This window comes from Amblyomma mixtum, chromosome 2, assembly GCF_055824585.1.
Source record: "Amblyomma mixtum isolate Tamu chromosome 2, ASM5582458v1, whole genome shotgun sequence".
NCBI lineage: Eukaryota > Metazoa > Arthropoda > Arachnida > Ixodida > Ixodidae > Amblyomma > Amblyomma mixtum.
In genome coordinates, this window is record NC_143013.1 from 281585442 (window position 1) to 281612439 (window position 26998).

Sequence of the window (26998 nt, forward strand, 5' to 3'; positions counted from 1 at the left end):
CTGGCTCACTCACCTGGCACTGTTCGCTGCAAAACGTTTGCGTCCTGCAGCAGCTGCAGACGAACTTGACTCGAGGGTCCCCGCAGTTGACGCAAGACAGCCCGGCTTGCACCCAGGGAAGCTCATGCGTCGACAGCTTTGGTTGCAGGGAGAGCAGCTCGGCGGGCAGGCCTGCCTGCATGCCGCCCTGCGTGCCAAAACATGGAAAGAGAGTATAAGCATACACGCGTAGCGGAAGCCTGCTCAAGCGTCATGCACACAATCACACTGTCATCTACTCAGGCAAGAATCAAATGGGGAAACTTGTAATCTGTTCCCTCGCAAACACCGCCTCGCAATTCTTTACTGTTTCGACTAAGGCTTAGGTAGGGTTACACTACAACTTAATCGTGAACAGATATGGCATGGTACGGCATTGTAAGTCATGGTATGGCTCGGTATGGTATGGTATGGTATGGTATGGTATGGTATGGTATGGTATGGTATGGTATGGTATGGTATGGTATGACAATGACATGACAAGCGTGGCATGGCGTGGTATGCTATGGTATATGATATATTCAACGTATGGCATGGCACGGCATGGTACGGTAGGGTACGGTATGGTACGGTACGGTATACAGATTTTAACGTCCCGAAGCTGCACTCGGGCGAAGATGTGCGCCGTTGAAGAGGGCTGTGAATTAATTTAGATCACCTCGTATTCTTTGCCGTGCACTGACATCGCACAGTACACAAGTGTGTTTTACAATTCGCTTCAGTCGAACTGGCTCCCCTGGGATGTGCAGTGGTCCCGTGAACTTGGGTTCGGCAGCCGAGTGCCACATACACCGGGGAAAACTAAGTTCGATGTACGTTGTCTGCGAACCAGTTTCTTCTATGCCTTTTTAATTTATTATTTCCTCCGTTTCATCGGTTTTGAGGTCAAGTTGTACTGTGCTTGGCCTTGAAAACATAGCATATTTGCCCAGGGCGCTTCATTAGGATAGCGGTCTAGTGTGACTGCCCTCTCCGGAAGGAAGCATAAATCTTCCTTGGATAACCGAAACTCAGTACCACTGGAGAAGGAAGCCACATTTAATAGCATCCGCCAGAATTCAGTGTGCGACAAGCACGTCGTAAGTTTTAAGGCGGGTTTACGTACGCGAAAATAAAAACGATGAACTTAATAGTTTGATTTAAGACTTTTCGATCACACATAGCGAAGTCAGGCAAAATGAATTGCAGGAGGGAAACAAAGAACCAGTGCTCGTTCTGTCCTATCAATTGTTTCTCTATGTCCCCGACTAGTTCGCGCTACCTGACTCCGCTGTGGAAAGCTGAGGAGAGGAGAATTCTAAACTACGAGGTTCCCTCAAGGAAAATGGAAATCTAGCTACCAGTACATGTCATACCAATGGGCCACTTTAGTGACAGTGTTTAGTGAAAATGCGACGTTTAGTGACAGTGTGTAGAATATGATAGGCTGTCCAGCTATTTGGTGTAGCGTAATTTTTTCTGCAGCGCTTAGCAAGCGAGGGTACAGCACAGAGAAAGAAAATGTCTTATACGTCTCCGTACTCCATCTTCGTGCTACCAGAAAAAAAAAAAGAACTCTAGGATAAAAAATGTTACGAAGGAGTGACGCAGAATGCAAAACACGAAGTACGGAAGCATGCGCACACTTTCGAAAGGGTTTCCCCAATTCGTTCAGAGTCGTGGATATTTACAGCGACCTTTTACCCCATCTGTACGTATTGCGACGCAATAAAACAAATCAAAGGAGACTTCCCGAGGGTGCAGCACGTCCCCAGAGTTCTAGACGTCGAATGTTCAGCGCAATAAAAGAAACGCATTTTATATTTACAACCCTAACAGAGCTCTGTTTGTGCTCATTTACAGCCCAATTATGAAGGACGTAAAGTAGAGCAGGCGAGTTTCATCCAGTTGATGGTCAGCTCCGTGGTACCTTGCATTTTCTCAGACCATCGTATTTTGCGCTGTTGCAACCATATTTAGGCCTAATTCACTGTATGCGTCTTCTTTAAAAAGGGTACCCGGTTCGAAAGTTCTACACTTGCGACGACAAAGGTCCCTGTATAAAATGAGCGCCGTTAACTCACCGGACTCTCCTTCTGCAGCAAGTGACCGAGGTGCTCCCACGCGGTCGGCCTGTTTTTGGCTTGCTCGAGCAGCGCCTTCTGGTAGAGCTGCTGCTGTTGACTAGGCGGCAGGTTTTGCTTCATCTTCTCCAGGAGTGCGGACGCCTCCGCGGCCTCCTTGTTGATGCGGAGCTGCTGGTACAGGTTGTACGCCATCGCTTGACTGTACATGCTGGCGGCCGCCGAGAGACCCGCTCGGCCCATAGGGTACGCGCTGGCTGCTGCCGCGGCGGCGGCAGCGTTCACTCCAGCGAGGGAACTACCTTGTCCGAGGGCCAGGTTAAACTCCTCCTGCTGACGCGCCAGCTCGGCAGCAACATCCCTAGCGTCCTCCGGCCTTCCCGGCACCCCAGCCTCCGCAAGCCGCCGGTGGGTGGACCTGGACGGCGGCGCCTCGCTCGCGCTCACCAGAGGGGAAGGATCGTGCCGCGACAGCGACGGCACGCCACCGCCATGTTGCTTCGTCACTGAACTGGGCACGGAGGCGGCCTTGAGCAGTGCGGCCGTCGTAGAGGACGACGCGTATTCTCTCAGCGCCTCGCGCTGCAAATGGTGCGGCAGTCCGGCGGTCAGCGAGAGTGGCGACCCGTTCTGCGCGTTCCACCAACTCGACACTGCAGCAGCTGCAGACGAGGCAAGCGCTGATGCGTTGGCACCCCGAGAGGCGGCGGCCTGCGCCACTGGACTGGCAGCCGGAGTCGCAGATGACACTGGTCCTTTCGGAAGCAGAAGTCTGGGCGGCCTCTGAACCCCCGACGAAGAGGACGAAGAAGCGGACGGGACGCTGAAGGCCGACTTGGAAGGCGCCGCTGGCGTCGGCCTCGGTTGCCTGTTGTCGCGTGGAGACACAGAGGACCGTGCCGCCACCGGAGAAGAAGAAGGTGCGGCGCCCCTGTCGTAGGGTAGAAGACCTCGGCCAGGGGGCTCGCCCTCGGGCGTCGAGTTGGTCCGGAGTCGATGGGGTGAAGCCGTGGCCAGCAACGGGATGGGCAATGCCGGAGGCTGCTGTTGCTGTTGCACGGCAGGCTTTTTCTGAAGAGGAGCATCGCTTTCGGACGGGAAGCCAGCCAGCGACGTGAGGTCCGCGGTCGCAGTGGCTGCCTGCGCCACAATGCTCGGAACATCCGTGAAGCCGGGACTGTCACTGGACTCGCCAGAACCGGACTCAGTGCCGAAGGCCCGTATGACGGAACAGATGCCCGGGTACTTGCTCTCTAGTTGCTTGAGGGAGTCTTCCTTGGCCGTCCTAAGACTGCTTATGCAGGCCAGTTCTTTCTCCTTATAAGTGGCCAGGATGGTCAAGTGGTGGATCTGCTTCTTCAGCTCCACGATCTTGGACTCTAGCGTGCTCATGCCGAGCTTGTTCTCCGGGAAACTCATTGGCGGCACGGACGCCATGTTGGACACCTTCGCCATTTGGGAATGCTGCTGTTGCTGCTGTTGCTGATGCTGCTGTTGAAGCTGCTCTTGATGCCTCGCGGTAAGACGGGCGTTCAGGAGGGATTTGGCTTCGGTAACGATATCCGTGTCGCGCGCTCGCTTGGGAGAGTCTTTGGTCGTTTCAGCCGAGCCGCGAGCGCTGCGCGAGTCCAAGATGACTTGCACGGGGGACGAGGCGGCGCTGCTGTCGCTTTCTTTTGGTTTTCGACTAGGGTCGAGCAGCAGCCGTTGCAGGATGGAATCTGAGGGAGGCTCCGAGCTGCTGGTCCCCGCAGACTGCAATCCGTTCGCGTTGCTGTCAGAGCCGTGGCCTCGCCTCTCGCGTTCCTTGGAGCGGTTGTCAACTTCGGCAGGCGGGCCCGTTGAGAGACGAGAGGATGAGTAGTTGATGGGAGAGTTGGAGAGCGCCTCTTCCGACGCCGACTGACTAGCGGTGGCCATTTGCGGTTGCACCTTGCCCACAGGAATGTCCGCTTTCGCTCGAAAGGCTTGCTCTGAAACGAAAGGGAAACAGTGTCTCACTCAAGGTTTCGGCACGGACATTTCGCGCGCAGAGAAAAGCGGCGAGTCGCGCGGAGACAAACATTTCTACGCAGCTGCGCGGCACGAAAGCTCACTCAGCGTCATCGTTTATAGGCTTGAGTCACACGGCGCCCGAAAGCTGAAGCTGTAGTAAAGGTGACCGGGGTTTTAGCCCGGCAGCCGCAAATTCACTCTCTACCCTTGCTGAGGGAGGGACCGTGAACACAGCTCATCTAGGTTATCCAGACTGAATAAGCAGCTTTTATCGCGGCTCGTTGACAGGACGCGCGATAAGTCTGTTTGCTTGCCGCGCAGGTCGGACAACCCTTTCGCGAGCAGCTGCCGGTCCAGCGAAGCAGTCAGCTCAAACGTGGGAGGGAAACTTCCGTTACGCAAAGCAAAAAAAAATGAGGCCAACCTTGAGAAAACAACTCAGAGAGTAACGTTATGAACCGCCAGGCGCACACATTCATTACTAAACACTCAATGCTTCTGAAAAGGAGCAAACAACCAGGTAACACGTTACGTGCAATGTGCGACAGTATAGGCGTAGCTATAGTCACTGCCCGCCGTGGTGGCTCAGTGGTTATGGTGCTCGGCCACTGAACCGTAAGACGCGGGTTCGATCCCGGCCGCGGCGGCCGAATTTCTATGGAGGCGAAATTCTAGAGGCCCGTGTACTGTCCGACGTCAGTGCACGTTAAAGAACCCCAGGTGGTCGAAATTCCTGAAGCCCTTCACTACGGCGTCTCTCATAGCCTGAGTCGCTTTGGGACGTTAAACCCCATAAACCAAACCAACCAACCAGCTATAGTCACTGTATATATCTGTATACTGCAGCTTTTAGCCCCGTCTCCCTCCATCTTTTTTTGATGGAAAATAAAGTTTATCTTATCTTATCTTACGTTTGTAACTTGAGCTGCATATCACCTCCGCAACGTATCACGGCCCGTTATGGAAGGGTATATGCGCTAAACTTTGCTGCCATACACACTCAGTAAGCTACACTTGTCAACAATTAAAGGTTCGCCTCCCCACGTATCAAGCGTACCGCGGGTTAACCTCTGGTCGTCTGCATGTTGGGTTCATTGTGACAGCCTTGTATTATGAGTACGTCCAGTATTCACGGAAGGGTGTGGTCTGTGACTCAATTTTTATTCGGAACTAAACTATCGAGCTTTCCAAAAGGGCTGTAAATTCATCGAGTTCAACTAATTTCAACCAGGTTACTTCCGCCCGTCGGTTTCGGCGCGATTTCGAGACGATGTTTCAAGGAATATTAACGCGATTGGGAGCAAAAGCATCCGATGCTCAGAAAACGCCCGTGGCTGGCGCCAGCAAGCATTGGCTAGGCGTTAAACGGAAACGTTGCGGAAAAGAGGCGCGAGCCAGCCCACCTCCGAGATATCGATCGGTGGCCTTGGCCGCAACGGGCGGTCACCTCGCGGGGCAGCGATACGAAGCGGAGGAGGAGCGGTGGTGGGGGAAGGCATGTTCGTTCCCGGCGTACTTACGCCACGGCTGCGTATACATCTCACGCGCAAGCTGGCATCGTTTGAAGAGCTGCTGCGTATCGGGAGCAGACGCGGAAGGGGGGAGCCCACGAAGACGAGCGAAACATCGAGCGAATGGAAGGGGGGGTTGGAAAAGGGAGTCGGGCTTGGGAGCACCAACGCGGTGATAACCCCAAGGCCTACGCCGGCACGTACGCCGTAATTAACCACATTTGCCGCCGCTCACTTTGTGGCCTTTTCGGTCAGCGCCACGAGCTCAGCGATGCGCGGCTACACGCATCGCCGGTAGTAGGGGATGCTCGCAACGTGCTTCAGATGCAGCTAAGAATGTTTTTTACGCCACATGAGCATACCAGCTCTTTCTTTATCTCTCTACCTCTCACCCGATTACGCCACCTCTTCTTGTAATGTACCCCGCCGCGGTGGCTCAGTTGTTACGGCGCTCGTCTGCTGGCCCGAAAGACGCGGGTTCGATCCACGCCGCGGCGGCTGAATTTCGATAGAGGCGAAATTCTAGAGGCCCGTGTACTGTGCGATGTCAGTGCACGTTAAAGGGCAACTGCAGCACTTTTTTGAGAATTTTGCGATATTCAAGGATTCAAATCTATATAGGCTGTAGGTAAAGCATGCCAAGTGTTTTTGCACTAGCATTTGAAATAGTGTCGTAATCGATGATTAAATGTTGCGCTTCTGCTCAATGCACTGGAGGTGTGCAAGAAAGTTCAGCGTGACGTCACGGAAGGTATGATTTCCAATTACCGCTGTCGTCAGCCACACCCTGCGCTAACTCGTTAGACGCTGCCAAACAACTCTCGGCAGGGTTTGCCTTCGGTGGCATTGCTTTTTTCCTTCAAAGCAGGCGTTTGCTCGTTGGAAATGTATACCGATACCTTCGATGACGTCATCATGCCCCCCCCCCCCCCCCCCCCCCCCACTTGGCGTTGTGCGCGGCGGAGAAGCTTGAAGGGCGTCCGGATTTTAATCAGCGACTACTTCACTATTTAAAGCGCTAGCCCAAAAAGACTTCGCATGCTTTACCTGTAAGTTTCACACATTCGACCCTCTTAAGCTCGTTGATTTCTAAAACCTATGCAGTTTCCCTTTAAAGAACCCTAGGTGGTCGAAATTTCTGGAGCCCCTCACTACAGTGTCCCTCATAGCCTGAGTTGCTTTGGGACGTTAAACACCAATAATTCAGTCTAATCCAATCTTCTCGTAATGCAATGTCGTGCGTTTAATCGCATCTCGCGAGCGCTTTTTCGCGGTTTATTTCCGACATTACAAAGTCAGCCAAACCGTCATTGTCAAAAACAGGAGCTCGTGCTGTCGAGGCACGTGTTTGGGAGCGAAAAACTATCGCGATACCTGCCCAGGAAAGCTCCACGGCTTCTTTTTTTTTTCTTGCCTTTTTTGTAGGAGTCCACCGGTTCTTGGATTAAACGAAAACAACACGTATATACGCAGGCTGAGAACAGAGTACCCCTGCTTAGCACACACCAAAGATTATTACCGACACGGAGAGTCCTACAGAGTTCTAGTAGCTGAAACTTTAAAAATATTGCTACAGACACGAAACGGTTAGACGGCGTCCTAACCGCATCATTTTCAAGCTTACTGTTGCATACAAGTTGAGCGCTGAAAGCCGTGCCGCTGAATTTCAGAGAGACCATGTTTCGGGAGACCGGTGGTACGAGCAAGTTGGACTGTATTGTTCTCCGCCAATTTCCGCAAAACATGCATTGCAGAGTCTGATGCAAATCTCTTCAGTTTTTTTCTGTGGCAAGAGGCCATTATTCCTCAAGTTTGCGACAGGTATCGTTGCATCATTTTGTACAGCCGAGGGGCGGTGATAAGACGACGATCTTATTGCAACTTCCTTCCATTTAAATTCGTTTTGCCATTCTTTACTGACTCAACGATGCCACGCCTCCACTATCACGAGCCGGACCCGCCAATCGGCTTGGTGGAAAATAACAGAACAAGCTCCGAAACGAGGTGACATTTTACAGTCCCAGATTGCCTCCCCAATTATTCCCCGTGCCAAATCGAAGCGAGAATGGAAAGCTGGGTCAACTTCGGGAGGCGGCGGCGTCAGATATCTAAACGCATCCAGAACTGACGCACGCGCACTTAATTTGCGACGATGACGCAACGCTCACATCGGCGTACAAATAGCTCTCGCTGAACAGCGCGCGTCATCTTACTGGCAGGGGAAAAACCAGGTGCCGTTGTAACCGGGCCATCCCGGACACCTTGTCTCGCGTCACTCCTGGCCTCAGAAAAACAGCTGCAGCCTAATATCAGAAGCGCCACAAGGACTTTCGGAAAGCTCCCCCCGACACACAGCAAGAAACAAGTAAAAAAAAAAATCATACAGATATATAGCGATGCAAGTGTGTGCGGTGTTTCCGGAATTCTCCGTGGTAAATCACTCTCCCTGCCACGGAGATAATGACACCATCGTATTTTTCGCTGGAGCTGTTTTTTTCTCAAACAGCGCGCGGTCCGCTCGTTTTGACTTATTTTTCTTTATTTTTGTTCTCCTCGTCCGCAATAAAGGCACGGCACGAACCTCCGGCTTCATCGGGACGGGAATCGGGACGCGAGCATAGAGAGAGCTTCAGTGGCTTCCCATCGTCAGAACGGCGACCTATACATCAAAGCCTCCCCTTTGTACTTATTAGCCATGCTGAAAGAAATAATCTTGCCATTTCGGTACACTGTCGATTTGTTAGTCGTATAATATGCTTTGGAAAGCTGGTAGTTTGTACTTTTATACGCCATACTCTAACTGCTCAGATTAAATGCTTCTGCGAACGTTTGTTTGGACATGAAACTGACGACCTTTGCAATGACAAGGACACGGTATCGCTTGCTTGCTAGACGCTACAGTAACTGCCACAGTAACGGTAACGACTGACTCTGGGTGCGAGCATCACTAATGGAACGACAAATGTCTTAGTTTCAGTGATGTCCAGTCCCGGAATTCCATTTCCATAATCGTGGCATGAACGGGAGCCGTAGAACAGACCCTGTTACCGTTCACTCGCCAAAATAATTGAAACGAAAAGTCGCCGTTAGTCGATCGGTCCAACGAGCAGACCATCCTGTGCAGTCGCGCAGCTGATAAAAAAATATCATTCGGTCTTGCCAATAATTCGCCTTCATATAAAGAACGAGATTCGAAAACTCTCCCTCAGGTGTAATTTCATAAGTGTTTCCTGCAAAACGCTCCTCTGCCAGTACGCACTTCCAAGACATCTTTAATTCACTCAGATATAGCAAAGCTATAAATGGAAGACAGTACTTTCATTTAACGACATCCTTAGTACAAGAAATTGGAGCCCAGGCACATATGAGAGGAGGGACGAATACCGCGGTGCTTGCTAAGAAGGAAGAGTGTCTCAGAAAAAAAAAGAAATTGTTAATGAAGCCACATTTATGAAACCTTACGGCCACAAGTACTTTTGCGTGCTGATTCCAAATACGTAATTTTAATTTAAGTAACGCACGTATAACGCATTTCCAGCCAGTGGCTACAAACCGGTTTGCAGAATGCGCTTCACTATTTATTTATTTTATTTATTTCAAAATACTGCAGGCATATGTGGCCCAAGCAGGAGGGGCAAACAACCTAACAACACACAAAAGAAACGAAACAACAACACACAACATCATTCGGCGATAACAAAGGGAAGATAAAAACAACAGCATTAAAAAATACAAAATGAGACAAACTTAACCAAGGAAATGTTCTTCCAATGCGTTGCTAAAAGTGTTATTTTGAAAAAGGGATTCTGGGAGCATGCTCCAATCGGAGATGGTTCGGGGGAAGAAGCTATACTTGAATGAATTCGTTCGTGCAAAAATAGGCTGCAGTGTGTGTTCCTTAGTGTGTCGTGTCTGGTGGTAGAAGGTTGAACATAGTTAGGTATTGGAATGTTTACCTGGCGTGAAAGAATCTTACGGAGGAACAAAATGTGCATACTGTAACTGCACGTGCTTTTCCCTGCGCTTGCACATTCAGTATGCACATTTACACCGCTTTTGGCAAACGGTCGAACTGTGGTGCCCTGAACACCCCCGAGCAAGACAGAGAAACGTTTTCGACAAACGCTACGACGACAAGCGCAATCTCTCGTGTAAAATGGGATATGTTACGCAATATATTTGACAGGGTATTTTCTAAATTCCAACGGACATTGGTTTACACGGCTCATCACGTGCGATTTGCCTCCACCTGATAAATAATTTACAACTGAAATCCTCCTCTCATACTGCTTCCAAACACTTTACGCCAGCCTGCCCAATGAGCCGGAATCACAGTGTATGAAGAGGCATCTACAACACCAATGTTTATATGCGCGCCTCGAGGAGATTGAACTCAACTCTGACCTCAAAGCCTGTTGAACCGGAAACAGCAACGACAGGAGAGGATGGATTCAGTTAAACGGTTTATAAGGTATTAGGGGATTCTGTGTGGCAACTGATGTTTGCTAATGTCTCGCGAATTTCTAGGATTAAGAGCGCACAACCGATATTTAGAGTACGTACTCCTTTAAGCTCGTAAACTTCAATACGCAGCTCTTGCTCACCTTTCAAGGACAGGTCCAGCGGCTCCAAGCCCAGTGCTTGAGTGAAGCTCACTCGGCTTGAAACGGACAAGTCGTTGGGCTCCTCCTCGACCACGATGACTTCGGGCGACGAGGCCGCCGCAGGTGACGTAGGCAGCGACGCCGGCCACGGGTGCAGGCCTGCCCCAAGGTGGGCTCGGGACGGCGGAGCAGGGGACAGGGACGTCCTTCGATGACTCCCCGAAGGAGGTCTGGGTGCCGTGTTCAGTGGGAGAGCTTCACCAGCGGCGGAGGTGGAGCCGTCGCAACCGCTTGGTGCGGCCGGTGATCCGCGGACGCTGCGCATACGAGGGACGAAAGTGATCAGACTTCGGGTAAACCAACGTGCTATGGTACCACAGCGATATTGTGATGAATGAACTGGCGGACTCTTGCATCACAAGGGGAATGTCTCCGACTTAAATAGTTAGTTCTCCGAGCGACTTAAAAGAGTGAGCCAGCGGTGTAGCACTTCAGAATAGGGCGGCCTTTGAAACATAACTCATTCGAAAGGGTGACACAGGATGTCATTTGCAAGTCTAGCGGGTCTCTTGCTTGAGAATCAAACAGGGGAACTGTTTCTGAAAACTTGGCAACATATGGCTGCTCCAAAACAGTACTGAACATTAGCCGCTATCGCAGCTATATAAAAAGAACTTTAAAATTAGCAGACACTACCCTCCCCCCCCCTCCCTCACACACACCCACCCTGCACCGTGAATGAAAAAAATTAAAGTAGACAGCTGTGCCACAAACTAGTCACCGTGAGAGAACCATTACCAAGGAGACCCCATGGTCCACACTTGGGGGTTGTGCCTTCCCCAATCAATATGTTCCATATGGGTGAACGCCGCACGGACAACATTATTCTCAGGCAGCAGGTGAGGTATAGAGTTTACAGCTACGAAATACTACGATGCTGACGGCGGCACCGTAAGTTTAGAGCACCACTGAAAATTGCAGTATAATCTTCATGAACTCTGGATTCATTTCAGTGATCACATGCCAGCAGATCCGATTCTAATTAAAATCTTCCATCGCGTCTAAGACTAGTGGCCGACATGCACGATCCTGATACAGCGTTACGCCTTTTCCACCAAAAAAAGCCCGTGAATGATCTTCAAAGTGTATTCGCATTTCATCAAACTTTCCATGCCTGAAATGCAGAATAACAGAGTTCGCATTTGCTATTCCCAATTAATTTTCAGTAGTGAACAATCAGAAAAGTCCTAACCACTCGGCTGGATTAAATATAAAGTGGATGTACCTAAAGCGGAAAAAATCTCTATGCACGTGAGGAAACCGCTAAGAAAGTTATTGAGGTGCGCATCACAGCACGAGCCAAAAGACGAACAGATCACTCGACCATCACTACAGCTCAATCAATGTTGACGGCATATGACTGCCTTCGCTGAACGCACCACAAACACACTCGGTTCACACGCAGAGCAAATCCAAGCTGTCTATTTCCACGCCTGCCGCACTGGTTCCCACCGGAAATCGAATTTAGTTGCACGTTTTTTTTTTTCCCCGTGGACATCAAAGCGTGTAAACAGTCTCACCTGAGCGCCGCCGGCGGAGATCTGAGATGAGCCGGAGAAGCTGCATCCGTTGCGGCGGCGGCAGCGGCGGCACCGGCCGCCTCCAGTGTCCTGGCGCCGTCGCCTTCGCCGCGACAAACGACACCCGTGTCAGCGGCTGCCTTTTCGGATTCACACACTGCACTGCGCGCCGGGCTCGCATCGGGCTGGCGAGGAGACCGCTGTGATGCGTGCACAATGGAAGAGTCCAATTCACGCCTCACCACGGCGGCGCGCTCTTTGTCCGCCGAAGAGTCGTCAAGCCAGGCACCACCACCACCACCTACACCATCAGGGACAGCGGACGGCGGCGCGCCGTGGCAGGAGTCGTCAGTATCACAGATCACTAATTGCGACTCGCCGTCATCGTCGTCGTCCTCGTCATTCACATCGTCACCAACAATGGCACGTGCGTCGACACGTGCGTACTCCGGCGGCGGCAGCCTACGCCGTGCCTGCGTCTCCCCACAGTAACTGTTACCAGCGTCCGCCACCACACGGACGTCGCGCGTCGTGGGGTCGTCACGATCACCGTTTCGCACCTTCACGAGGGAACTGAGTTCACGGGGCGCGGTCGTTACGCTCGCTTCCATGTAGCCCAGCTTGGGCGGTTCGCAGGATAAATAAATACTGGAATTCAACGATGCAGAGGAACTCTCCGCGACTAGCACTCGCGATTTGTCACCATCACTAGCACCAACAGCACCGACAGGTCGCAACTCGACAGCAGCGTTGTAGGCCACGTCCTCGTTGCTCGCTGCGAGGTCCACGTCCTGGGAGCCACCGCAAGCTAAGCTCATGGCGTCCGCAGAAGACTCCGTGTTGGAACTGTCCATGTCCGAGGTCAGATCCACAGACCGGCGCCGGCGCTTGGCGTCGGGAATTGAGTCTTCGGCATCCCGCTCCCCTAGAAGCCCGTTGTCCGGATGGTCGGTGGAGGCGGCGCGTTTCTTCTCCAGTTCCTTCTGGTAACAGGAGCGCCTCCACTGACTCCTGGTAAGCATCCGTTTCGTGGGCGACGTTTCGCGCTTCTTGTAGCGCTTGCGAGTGCCACCATTACCTCCTTGCCTGGTCCTCGTTGTTATCGAGCCATGCTCAGAAGATGACCCCTGATCAGAACTCCCGCGCCGCCGTCTTTTTCCGGCAGCAACGGCGGTATGGCTGTCTTCGGGCAACACTTTGCCGAAAACAAGCCCATCGTCATCACCGGCAAAATCTTGGCGTCTAAAGCCATTGGATTCACAAAAGCTGCTAATGACATCTTTGATGTTGGCCTCCGAAAGCTTGGACGGTGTTTCAGAACCGGTCCTCACAATCCTCTCAACCACGTCGTGTAGCACTTGCCTGACCGTGAATTCGACGTCGTCCTTCCTACTGGCCACCTCCATGGCGGCCATCTGCGCCCTCCTCAGCGCGTGCTTTTTCTTAGGCCCCAGAGGGCGGCCCCTCTTGCGAAACTTTTTACAATCCACGCTGACGATTGTGCCCTCTTGAACCGTGGTAAACACGCTGAAGATATTGTCGAGGCCACGGTCGGACGAGGGTGCGTCACGGTTGTTTGCAGACTCGAGGCAGTCAACGGTCCGGTCGTTGCATTCGGAAATGTCTGCGCCGTTCAAGAGCGGAGAGCACTCCCTTTCCCACTTGACTTCGGCGACTGGTGGCTCCGTTGGCACTGCTGCGGGCGATGAGGTATCCACGTTCTCCGACGCGTCATTGCCGACGACGTCTGCGGCGGGAACGCCCTCCTCCGTGTACTCCGCACTGTTCGAACGGGACGCAACACCTGGAGACCACTGCAGCGCTTCAGTGCTGTCAGACTCAGCGTCTCTCTCACAACTGCTCCTGGCCTTCCGATCCTCGGGCAACAACACGCTAGCGCACTCGCTCTCCGCTAACGTCACGTCACCGCCGGTCTCGTCACAGGTTTTTTCAATAGGCGACGCAGGCGGCTTATCCGCGACGTCAGGGTCCCCTTGGAGCTCGCTCTGCCGCCGTCCGTTCGCATCAACGTCGGAAGCTCGTGGAGATGGCGAGGGCTCTGGTTCGGCCGGTGTGCGCAGTTGAGGCTCTTCAGCGCCTCTGTGGTCGCCGTCGTTACGACTGCCGTTGTCGTCGACGCGGCTATCTTCCTCCGCACGACGCGGCCTTGTGTCCGGATAAGCGGGCGAGACAGGGGCAGCCGCACTATCAGCGCGCCCGTCATCACAATTCGCACTCACCACTGGTCCATGAGCAACAGCGTGGGCGAGGCTATCGCCCGCGTCTTCGGAGATATCGTCCGGCTTTATTATTAAGCTGTCACGCAGGGCGCACCCTTTGTTTGCGATAGCGCTCTTTTCGGCGGCGGCGTTGTTTACGGGCGATGCGGGTGCTTTTTGGTGCATTTTATCCTCTGCGCTTGGCACTTGACACTTATCACTGACCTCAAAAGACTGGTCGCTCCCATTCGCCGGCATGCTGCCTTCGGCGGAGTCGCGCGGCTCACTCATCTCAACTTCGTGCAATGTCCCGTCCAGCTGTGAGGTCTCAGAGAAGCCGCGCTCGGCATCAGAGCGCGTAGAAGTTTGACTAGTAGCCCTGGACGCAGTGCAGGTTGCGAAGTCGGGCTGGTAGTTGAAGCCGTAGATGTCCGGGGCCGGTAGAACGATACGGAGCGGCGAAGCTGCCGAAGTACCTTCGGAACGCCTCGGAGCTTCGACTTCCTTGCGGGTTTTCTTGATGTCCGGCGGCGTACTCCTGTCCAGATGTTCGCAATGTCTTCCCGGCGGAGAGGAGGAGCGCTCTGCGTCGTCGGAAGATGCGTCGAGAGCTCCGTACACCTCGCGGTTTCTCCTGGGATCGGTCTCAATGAGGAAATTGATTATGTCCGACAACTCCTCGCTCTTGTCCGTTTCGTCGTCGCTCCTGGGTTCTAGTTTCACCGCCACTCTGGAAACGTCGACCTTCGATGACTGCACGATGGCGCTACCCTTGCCTGTCTTGGTTTCGGTCGAGGGCCTCCGTTTGGCGCCACCACGGGCCATCGCGGCCTGAGTCCCGTGGGCCACATCGCATTTTCCTGGTCTCTTCGTGCTGAACGCCAACTTAGCCTCCACCGAGCCGCGAGAGAGGCCGTTGGCTGGGCCGACCTTGTGCAGCTTGGAGACCTTCGGTGATGCAGGGCGCGGAGAGTCGGAATCTACGTCCTCGGCTAAGAACAAGGGGAGCTCTACGGCAGCCTCCAGCACAGTTCAGTCACTGCCTTTCTCGAGCAAGGCTGAGAAATGGACCTGAAGTGGGAGAGTCCGTTTGGCGGTAATATGTGAAGAGTTCCCGTAAGAGGGCACCGTTCCACTTTCTAGTCTTAGAAGAAACCTATCCCCGCTTATGCCAATGACTGGTTGAGGTCAGCACGAGGTCACCGGGTCAGTGTCGCTGTTCCGGAGCAGAAAGAAAGTCATCTGTGCCGCACGAAGGAACGTCGAAGATGACCACAACAGTGGCCCGGACCGTCGATGTTTCTGTAGGCAAAAATAGAAAATAGAAATGAACATTACAACAGTATCAGGGTCTACTGACAACAGCTTATATCCACCGCTCGCTCTACTCCAACACTCTAATAATCACTCAAGGACGCCTGAACAATCATAAATGTGGACATGCATTAAATGTCCCTCAAGTGTCTTATGCGGAGCAGCTATAGGCAAAAAGGGGGGGAGGGGGAGGGGGTGTATACGTCACATTTGAAGGGGTTCTGTTTCATTTTAACAATGCAAGTTTAAGACACTTTCCATTTAAAAAAAAATGAGTTTCAGCATCGGTTCCATTTTAACCGTGTAAGTTTAAGACACTTTTCATTTAAAAAAAAAATGAAGTTCAGCGTCGTTTCCCCCCAAAATTTCGCACTTCAGGGCGAGACCCAATCCCTAAAATCCGCCCCTCATTCGTGATATAATAACCAGTCCTTAACACTGTGACTTCGCTATCTGAAACATGCAGCAAAAGAGTGGTGCGACATTTTACTGCGTGACGTCTGAAATGAACGATGATAAAACTATTCTTGGTTCTCAAATATGCGGCAGCGCTTTATCTCTCTTTCCTATGTGAGAAAAAACTTAGCCACCGTACTATTTGCGTATCGTTCTTTAGCGACAGCCAAATACCACAATCACGAACGACAGGGAAGGCTGTTTCCCATTTCGTGGCATGTAGTGTTATCGACTACATCGCCTTTCCACTCTTATCCAATACACTATCTTTCCACTCTTATCCGGTACACTATCGCAAGAGCGCAAGGTCACACACAAACCCTCAAGAACCAGCGACGGGACTCGTCTTCATAAATTTACACAAATCATGGCCTCCAAGGCCGGATGTGCGGTATCACCAACGCAGCCGAGGCGCGTATAGACAGAGTGTCACGGACAGTTATCAGACGTTTGCACCACAGAAGTTAGAATTTTTGGTGTTCGCTGTACAACTGTAAAGGCTGTTGTGTCAAAAAACACAACAATGATGTTCCCGGCTTCCTTACTCTCTCAACAAGCGTGACCTGGTGGCTCTTGACAAACCTTAACTACCTACAAATGCAAGCATGGCTAGTTCTCGGCCCAAGCCATAATTCAAGGGGGGGGGGGGGGGGGGGGGGAAGCGCCAGCAGATCCCCATACCACTTCCGCGGAAATATGCGAACCTGCCTCGAGTTCCGCGAAGTGCCCTTTCGTTTGCTGGCATGCTGGCCAGCACCGAAGCGTCGCGGGGCTCGTTTCCTGTCTCGGCCATTCGGCACCTCCACGATGAGCAGACGCATAACTCGCCCTGTCAGTTAGCTAGAAAAACTCGTCATCCTTCGAGAAACGACCCGCAGGGGCGGTGGCGGAAGGGAAAAGGAAAACAGCACCGCGCGATAAGGGCAAGTGCGCCCTTGGGGAGAGGGTACTCAGAATGGTTTCTTTGGTTGGTTTGGTTTGGTTTATGGGGTTTAACGTCCCAAAGCGACTAAGGCTATGAGGGACGCCGTAGTGGAGGGCTCCGGAAGTTTCGACCACCTGGGGTTCTTTGACGTGCACTGACATCGCACAGTGCATGGGCCTCTAGAATTTCTCCTCCAAAGAAATTCCAGCCGCCGCGGCCGGGATCGAACCCGCGTCTTTCGGGTCAGCAGCCGAGCACCATAACCACTGTGCCACCGCAGCGGCGGTTTCTTTACGTGTTTCGTTTCCTTTTTTTGCCAAGCCATGGTTTCGAGGTTGTTTCCAGCCTACAGGGGCTGTGACTGCTGTATATTAAAGTTCACTGGTTATCGAAGTTTAGGGCGGGCCTTGAAACATGACCTCCCTAACTCCTTTGTTTGCGAAACCTACAAAAATGCAAGCAAAGGCACCTGACAGCAGTCTGGGTGAAGACTCCGTGTTTGGCACGTACTTGTACAAGTATCTAGGCTTTAACCGAAACCCTTCGGTCGGTAAGTGAAGGTCATGTGGAGTGTTTTTTCTGCGTGAGAATTTCCCCAATAAGTTACAGTTCGCTCGATTGTCTGCGTGGCTTTGCCTCTGTAACCCAGTTTCCCCTGGTACATTCATGTAAATATAAACCTCCCTTGACCTGGACAGGTCCTGCGTAATGATCGTCAAATCATCCACGATTGGAAGAGTCTGAGCCCTCCCGAAGAACCGAAAGGAACATCAAGCGATTACTCCACACAAGAACGCAAACACCGGGGACAAGCTTGTTTTCAAGTCTGTCGTTTTAAAGCCAAAACAACAGGATCGTACTTAAACCCACACTCCTTTCTACATTTCAAACCTAGTGTGTCGGGATATTCGCACAACGATCGTCGCCGTCAAAAAATCACGAAACGTGACCTTAGCGAAGAAATTCATATTCATTTTCAATTTTGGGCGAACTGTTCGAGGTTTAACGGTGCACTGCGTAATTGACAAATCCAGAATGGGTTCCATGGACATATTCCACGCTGCGCAAAAATACGGCGATGAAATTAAGATATGGAGAGATATGGGAGAGGCCTTTTAGCCTGCAGTGGCCGTAGTCAGGCTGATGATACTGATAATGTGTGCATTCCATAGACCTTTACGTGTAGTATGTGTAGTCGCATTGGTCTGAGTGAAAAATGTCGCCCTTCTTTCCCAGCTATTGAGAAATCCTATTTATATTAGTGTAACGCTCATCCTCATGAAAGGAGTACGTGTTTCACTGCTTTGGTAAAATTTCAAATGTTCTCGAGATTGCCGCAGAGATGTTTGAAAGCTTGAACTTCTCGAGCATCAGGGTGTTTGCAAATGAAATGAAATATGGGAGCATAAGTCCCTGTCTTCATTTCGAAGCCTTGAAGGTCACAGACACTGTTCTTATCTCATCACATAACTAAAGTCACTTGAAAAACCAACGATGGTCCTTGATAGAACCTCAAGACATAGAAGGCGAGACACCATCCCTTCAGCAGGTACAAATATACGCAGTAACAGAGCATGTTTTAGGCGTGCTCTTGCCATATGGTGTTCTTGTTTCTCGTCGACTGCGATGTAGCGCACAGCTGCAGTATAGATTCACACATACAAAAAAAAAAACAAGAAACAGTCTTCCCACCCCCATTTCGTAGCTCATGCAACAGGCATCCACTCACTCTCTTTAGCGCACCAGTTACGAGCACAGCGGCCATTAGAGGGCAGCACTGGTTGTCCCCACGAGGACCACGCCGTGAAACTACGTGCGTTCGATGGCTACGCCGGAAACGAGAAGCTGCTAATTTAAATTGCTCCTCAAAGGTTTTATTGTTTTCAAACGCCTCACGCGGGCGAAGCGCATGAAAGCGCGCCGAGTAAAAACGAGCGCCATTGCTAGAGCCCCTCATACTTCTTCTAACCAGCTGTGCACAAAAGCAGCGACAGCTGCTCCCGAGTGTAGATGAAACCAATAGGAAGGAGAAAAGAACAAGGGTACGCAGGCTCTGGGCTTTTCATAGCAACAGTCGAATTCAGGAAGGTCGGTTATTTGCAGCTCCCAGCTTGCGTGCAAGACGTGCGAGTAACCGACGGACGCGGTACAAGGGAAACAAAACGTTTTTTCGTTCAAACGGAAAGACGGGGTGAAAGCATGGAATCAGGACTACAATGTGAACGCCAATGCCTTTTTCAGCGAAATTATATTCATCTGCACTTCGAGTCCGCTGGACTTCGCTGAAAGCAAGGCTCTGCGCTAATTAAAATGTACCGGCCAAACAGACGTCACCATTTGAGAGGTTAATTAGCAAGTTTGTGCTTGAGTTTTTCGATGGTAAGAAAATTCGGAGAATTGATGGTTGCAGTGGTTTCGAACATAATGTCACAGTGACGAGAAAAATACCTCTCTCAATGACCCATGTTGTTCCCGATTCTTGTAATGGACATATTTTTCTAGTAAGGTTTGAATTTCTCGGGGGCTATCAGAAATTTAAAAGATAAAGAAGCAAAAGAAAGTGGATGATGCTGAATGTGGTGATGCGCTGGGTTTCAGGTGGTGCTTAAGGGATCATTTCATCGAGGCAACCGTACAACGCAACTAAAGAACGCCTATAGGCCAAAAAGCGACGACCGCACAGTTCATCAATTCGCCGCAATCCAGTCACTTAAGACGAAAGCTGAAAGCAGAACTTTGCATGAAAGTACCTCGCTCTCCTTGCCATACACGCCTGCAACTTCGACCAGTTGCTAGATTTTTACAGACGTCACATATTACGACTAATGCTGAATGAGAACCGCAAGAAAGAAAATAAAGCTGCAGCTATTTCGAATAAAGTCATCCGAACGTGGAAAGAGAAATTGATAAAATGGTTATATTAGTGTTTCATTCCTTCAAAAACATTCCAGCTCACTCCCTCGTTCATAGTTCTTGCTCCTTACAAAAGAATTAATGTCATTGGGATCGAACTGCTGCAAGCCCATCACGCATTCTGCATCCCAGCCTCTAGACAATACGAGTGCAAGTACGCCTTGCAACAGAAACTCGCGTTTAAAAATTGTTCACCATTTCTGTCTTTTCCATTGATACTGCCTTACAGAAGACGAACAGAGTGCCACCTAAGCTATTTCAAGGATTATTCTTGAGTCTGGGTCCATCGCAGCCATAACACAGCTCCCCAGTCTTCCTTGGCTGCCTTCGGTTCGGACTCCAGGGCATCAAAGTCACCTGATCATGATGCCAGCAAAGAAAATCTCCGGTTTGTCTGGTCACTAGAAGTAGCTGTGAAGATGTCGGCATGAAACGCTTTGCCGGGTCGAAAACGCTTTGCTGGGTCGGAAACACTTTGCCGGGTCGGAAACGCTTTGCTGTGTCGGGAATGATTTGGTATGTCGAAAACGCTCTGCTGGGTCGAAAACGCTCTGCTAGGTCGAAAACGCTCTGCTAAGTCGAAAACGCTTTATTGCGTCGAAAACGCTTTATTGGGTCGAAAACGCTTTATTGGGTCGAAAACGCTTTACTGGGTCGAAAACGCTTTACTGGGTCGAAAACGGTTTACTGGGTCGGCCTCGCGGAGCCTGGATTGGGTCATAATATGGTGTTCAAAGGCCCTTGTTATTTTAATGGATCTCGGCTATGTTACACATGTCCCTAGAGAGGCGTTAGGCCTCAAAAAGTTTCCGTCGTTAATCATTCAAGCGGTCCTCCTCTCCGCCGTCCAACCGGCATCCAGATCTTGAATGAGTTTCCTGGCGCCGGATTATCCAGCCACCAATGGCAGCGGCAAGCGTACTTGGTACCGAGCACGTGGACGGATAAAACAAAAGTACCATATATAAAGGTTGACGAATGACGACGACGATGATGATTAATGCGCTTAAGTTTCGCGCCAGTGCGTAGGCGTCGGCCTCTGTGCTTTAATGAACTCACTGCCGCTATCCTTAGTCTAGAGCCATTAGTTATCGATTTATGTTACTGTTACGGGCACAAATAAGTACTAAGAATACTCCTGTAGTTATGGCTATGGCCTGGTGGTTGAAGGTCTCAGGAGCAGCTGTTCGGTACGCGCAAGCTTAGGCTGGAATCCAACTATGCGCTGAAAGGTTTTCTTCGTATGTGAATACATTTGTAACGGAAATTTCGGTGCAAGGTTTCAATGTTTGTTTCTTTGTGAAGTTAGTTGCGACTTTGGGACGATATTCGACTGAGATAGTCGAGAATAGGAAGAAGCTTTAATGTTTAAATACCTGAATTTCTTGGGAGCCTAAGCGCACAGCCTGGAATAGAGCTAAAGCTATCGGACAAGCGAAAGTGTGAACGTACCAGTCTTCGAAATACAATTCCAGACTGCGCACCTCGGCCAATAGGAGGTAAACTTTAATGGAGGTTCTTTTTGCGGTTTCCTTCGTGAATAAATGTATCTTAATAATGCAGTCACAGATCCAACAATGTCTTTCATTGGGGAGCGGCAACTTGCAGGAACTGGTCCTGCATCCTACGAGATCAACGAAGTACTTCGCATCCCTGGCCCAAACATCACACTGCAAGTAGTCCAAGGCTTTACGTGGGCACCGCATAAAGCAGGAAAAAAATTGTAGTAAATGGAAACTCACATCATCAGGCCGTACACGACAAATTCGCTTGATTCCAGCTACGCAGCCCTTCGCAGGTTCGCACCTCAAACACGGAGAGATGCTGGGTAGAATTTACAGGCGGAAAAAAAAAGGCAAAATTGCGACCACTCGGTTCCGGATCGGAGGAAAAGCCGTTGTTGCGCACGTGGAAAAAAAAAAAGTGAGGCGTCGAGCACTATCACCAGTCGCCGCAGCTCCGGATCAGATAAAGCATCCGCGCAAGCTAGACGCCAGATGCGACTACGAACGCAGGTGTGTGTAGTGGCTTTCGTAAGAGAACTCCCCTTCTTCTCTCGAGTGACTTTGCTCGTGTTTTTTCATCCCGCTTCTTTTTCTGGACCCTCGTGCAGCATAGCTGGAACAGAACCTCGCCCGGATATATCTGCTATACCACTGCGGGAATATTCCCGGCTATTACATTGCAAGCCTCGCAGTGTACGGGCGGAACATTCCATGTGCCCTCTCCCCTGCCGTTCTCCCTCCGCTTCCATTCCCTTTCGCTCTCACCCTCGACGGCGAGCACATACGCCAGTGTTCGAGTCTCGTCGCAGTGTCGAGACGCAGTGCGCCAGGCTTCCTGGAAACGCAGCCGGCGAAACAGTGGGGGACGCGTGAAGGTCGCCTCAAGAGCAAAGGAAGCGTTTGTGGCATGCTCTTTAACGCGACATGCGCATGCAGCTAAGACAGCGTTTCCTTTGTTTAACCGGCAATTTTCATAGAGGAAAAAAAAAAGCTGAAACATCCTGAACCATTGTCCGATGACATGTTTCCAGAGAATAAGGCCTCATTATTTTTTTTTGTCACAGCGATAAACTCTGAACAAAAGAGATTCGATGCTTACGTTCAAAAAAGAATATGTTCTCATGTCATAGATTCCAACCAGAAAAAACAAAAAAAACATGCCATTTCGATTTGACAACTTGGTTAATGGGCTTTTAAGTGTAATATAAATATAAACACAGCGGGTTATCCACCTCGTACGAGGTAGGAAAGGGGGGGGGGGGGGGGGGGGGACCTCCAAAGCCGTCAGGCACCCACCGGTCTATCAGTAGGTACTGGCTTAATACTTGGATTCTCAGGCGTGAAATGCTTGGAAGAAAGCGGGTCTTCGACAACAACACCTCGAGCAGACCTAACGAGTGATGCAAAGTGCTATTGAAGCCATTAAAATTGAAACCATCAACACCAACGTCATGAACACCGTGGGTTACCAGGCCCCGAGCAGAGAAAATATCAGGAATAACTTCGAGCCATTAAAGTTTCCTTAACGTCCCTCGAAGTATCACCACACAGGATGTTCCAAATTTCGCCTCTACCGTAGTGCGTGTACGCCGACAGGGATCGAACCCGCGACCTTGCGCTAGGCAGCAGAACGCCCCTCAGCTACCACGGGGTGGAGCAGCGTCAGAACACACCTTAGTAAAAGAAGAAATATTGTATACTTCGCAAGAGCGTACCGTCAGCCTCAAATGCAAAGCGAACAAGAAAAATGAAACGGGAAGAGCAAAGCGAGATTTTAGTTGAGGAAGACCGAATACTCGCTTAACGTTCACTCTGATGGCGCGAACAACGCGACACGGAAGTGCTAATATAGCCTGCCTATATTATTTACCAGTTAATATTCTTATCTATCTGCGCTATCCTGCTTGCATTTCAATTGACGCTAATTGTAATTATCTGAATTCTTTGAGCCTTCTAACGAATAGATGGATAGCAGAACCTAGGCAATATGAAATCAAAAATTATTACACACTTGTAATTTGACCTTTCTGCAAGGCTAGCACAAAGTATAAAAAACGTTGTTCAATCGATATATTTATACTTCATTTTTTTCGACCCGCTGTGAGCAGAAATTAGCTTTTCAAAGGCCCCTTGACGAACGGTCGCGCACGCATATGCAACGCGTTCCCGGCGGCGCAAATGAATAGAGAGCTTTATGGTGGAAATCGCGACGAACTTTTTCCAACTCTCGATAAGCAGATACAAAACTCTAAATGCCGCCGAAAGACGTGCGGCCGGAATGCAGAAAACATAAAGAAGCAACTCACACCCAAACAACTCGGATGGACCGGCCGGCCGAAAATGAGCGGCTCGCACGGCAGCAGCCGCCGGAAAATCGAACACGTTCGAGCGGAGCCGTAATTTGAAAGCCGGCACCAGAACGGCCTTTCCAATCTCGTCAGCGCGCAAATTCGAATTCGGCCTCGAAAAGTGGTCAGCTTCAAAACAGAACATAAAAATTCAGGCACAGAGACCAACACAGTATAAGGTATATCTTCTCGCAGATGCGTATTTCAGCTATTGTTGGCAGTGGTAACGTTCCAACTTATCATTCACACGATATCATCCCAACGAAGTAGAAATGGTTCCGTCCATCTTCCCTGGACTGCTTGTTTTCTCTTTTTTATTTGTCTTTATCGTGCTCAAACACCCGTGGAAGTGAAGTGCGTGAATTGTCGGGTTCGTGAAACGTTAGTCCATGCAGCCTCCACGTGTCTTGAGGGAAAGAGGATGCGTAACGAAGCGTACTATAAGAATATGCATGACGCACTGGATTAGTACTGAATCTGAGGCAAAGGCCAAATGGTTCCATGACTTAGGTGTTGCAAAAAGCTTCGCTGGAGCATTGAGGACAAGTAACGTTTAAAAGATAATTTCTCGTCATCACTTTGCCACTTCTTTTCTGCCCTGGAAGCCATCGCTAAATCACGCATCCCTTCGTCCATGTCGTCTTCAGTTTACGATCGGGACGTCCGCTCGGTGGTCCCGGGTAGTGTTACGAAGAAGACGAAGCTGGCAGTGGCGCGGGACGGAGCGCTCGCGCTAGGCTAGCGGCCATTAAATCATCTCTTGTTCATGGTTCACCACGCCTCATTCTTCGGCTGGCCGCCACGTAACAATATGCTGTTGGATTGTTAGGAGATAAATGTCTCCAGTGGAGAATGCATTTCGGGGAAATAAGCGGAGTGTGCCGCCGAACAGTGCCTCAGATACCTCATTCGGCGGACATCTCGTCCAGGAGATATCTGGAGACCGCCTCTCGGTTCTTGACTTCAGCGGTATGCGTTGTGAGGAAATTTCCCACCGATTATCTTTCCCGCAGTGGTGCGCGAAGTTTCCACACCCCTGGGCGTAGAGGTGCACATTTCTGCGCCTCGCACAGATATGTGGAACTGCCCCTGTTTCGTTATCACGTTCACGGTGCTGCTTGCACCTTCAGAATCATGCCACCAATTTCTTAATATCTTACTCCCGAGAGAAGCCCCAAATGTGCTAATTTGTAGCTATTGTTTGTTCGAAGCCGACTGCAGTCAAATGCTTTATAAGGCTCTACATATAAACGCTTAAAGTGGCAGCAACTGGCACAGGACCGGGTTAATTGGAGAGATATAGGAGAGGCAGTTTGTCCTGCACTAGGCTTAGTCGAGCTGATGATTGTGATTATGATGATGATAATAAGCTCAGAATTAGAGTAAGTTTACGCGGTCATATATTATAATCATTTTCCCCCTCTGGTGTTGAGAGGGGGAATGGCACTCACAGCGTCGCAAAAATGCTGAAAGCGCAGCGTTCAAGTACGGCGGCTATTAGACAGTTCGCTGACGGCGTGAAGCAATAAAGGGGTGAAGCGACCAGGCTCCTGCTCTACGATAGTCGCCTTAGGTATCGAAAACGTTATCAGCAATGAGAGCAACCTTTTAACCACAGCCATTTTTGCGTGCAGACGCCAACCGTCTGCTGCATCATCTCGCTTAATGTGTTTGCCTAGCGCTTATTAACATTCCTGCAATTATGTAAAACTTGTATCCAAACCGCGCTATTCAGGCTACGAAGAAGTCAACGGCCGAAAAAGCGAATGAGCGATTAGTAAGTAATATGTGAGGTGGTGTGAGCGAATGAGCAAACGAGCAACCGAGCAGCACACAAAAGCTTACGCACGGTTACCGCTGGAAGCAGGTAAGCAAACCTACACAAGCCTGCATAATGCCGGCCCGTGTTAAGGGTAGCGCGCCACCAGACACTTCGGCTAACGACAAACACAAACGCCACCTTTTTCTGGCACGCATAAGCACACTCCAAAACAGTCAGCATGTCGATGGCGTCTAACATATCACCTTTTTACACAACGCCCGACGAGCATTTTGACGTCGGTCGGAGATAAATATGACAGCGACACCTATTCTCCCGGAGACCTACCCCATCAAGGATAAAGAGAGGAGAGAGGGAATGCCTCGGGGTCAGCTGAGAAATTATCGACCACCACCCCTGCGCCATATGTCATCACCCGCCAGGGGGTCGCGTGGTGTGCGCCGGAGAGGGCGAAAGACCCCGGCACGAGCGCCACGCGGCGCGGAAAATCCCGCGCAGTCTACTCCGCGGAAGAGAGGCCGCCAGACGCCGATCCACGCGACTCCAGGATGGGAAGGAAGGCCGCGCTCCGCCTCGTGACCTCCTCTCTCACTTCTCTCCTGCCAGAACGTACAAGGGGGCGAGTCAAAACATGGCTTCGAATTCTCCCTCCTAAGACGACCGGGAGTGCGGGTCGAGGTCAGAGAGAGGATTTGAAAAGGAGACTGCAGGAGCGCCGTACATTGTTCTTTGAACTTTGGAAGAGGGACGAGGTCGCGCAGCGCGTCTCGGCCGCTGGCTTCGCGGGTGCACGCGTTGATCGGAAATTCGCTCGCAGCGCGCGGCCCTTATAAAAATGGTCTATAGATAGTCTATATAGACGTCTTATTGTCTCTATTGACTTCCTATAGATATTGCTTTTTGTCTACTCATAGTCTATAGACTGTCTATAAACAAGTCTACTAAAACTGTATGGCCACAAATCTATAGATTATCTGTAGACTATCTATGACATTTGCATTGCCTATAGACTTTTGTCTACAGACTTTATAGACGGAAATCTATAGACACTCTATAGACTGTCTAAAACTTTTTTTGTAAGGGCCGGCTCTGTCTTTGCGAGCTGAGCTGTACGGATTGAACACTGCAGCGACGAGGTACGAGCAAACACTCGAAAATGAAGACAAAAAAAATGTCACACCGAGGAAACTACGTAATATTTAAATGGCTCTCTCAAATACCACGCAGGGGTTGACCGGGTAAGTGAGGCTTAGAAAAAGAAAAATAATAGTAACATCTTACCTAGCTGCAAGCACTGATTCCTGGAAGTTTCCAATACGTAGGAAGACCTTGTTAAAACAAAATTCCTTCTGGAAGCCCAGGTGACGCGAATCAACAAAGGGCAAAGCCTTAAAAAGAACAAGTTTTATTTTCTAGGAAAAAGCAGTGCACTAGCACAAACGCGAGGGAAGAAGGGACGAGACAAAGCGCTGTCAATACAATCGCCTAGACTGGTCAATACAATAGCGTAGAGGTACAATAGCGTAGACTGGTGGCCGAGTTGGTACGACATTCTAGCGAGAAGCAGTGCACTAGCATAAACACGAGGTAAGACCACGAGGGAAGGGTGAGGAACAAAGCAGGTAAAGCTTGGAAAGTTTAAAGTAATGGAAATCACCAGAAACCTGTCAGAAAACGCCGAAAAATGCCATTGCTGACATTTTCTTCGTTGAGAATGGCACACAACGAAACGGACGACCGAGAGAC

The 26998-nt window shown here is 50.5% G+C and overlaps 1 protein-coding gene across 7 annotated transcripts in view; it reads right to left on the minus strand.

The window, feature by feature from the left end:
* Positions 1-26998, minus strand: part of LOC149364195 (uncharacterized) — a 270656-nt gene that overhangs the window by 1564 nt on the left and 242094 nt on the right. For all 7 annotated transcript variants that reach the window (XM_089574177.1, XM_089574179.1, XM_089574175.1 and 4 more), the window contains 4 exons: positions 11793-15313; positions 10213-10529; positions 2103-4075; positions 14-187 (listed from right to left, as the gene is read on the minus strand). In XM_089574177.1, the coding sequence (XP_089430303.1) occupies positions 14-187; positions 2103-4075; positions 10213-10529; positions 11793-14836 (5508 nt within the window). In that variant the 5' untranslated portion in view covers positions 14837-15313. The remainder of the gene's footprint in view (positions 1-13; positions 188-2102; positions 4076-10212; positions 10530-11792; positions 15314-26998) is intronic.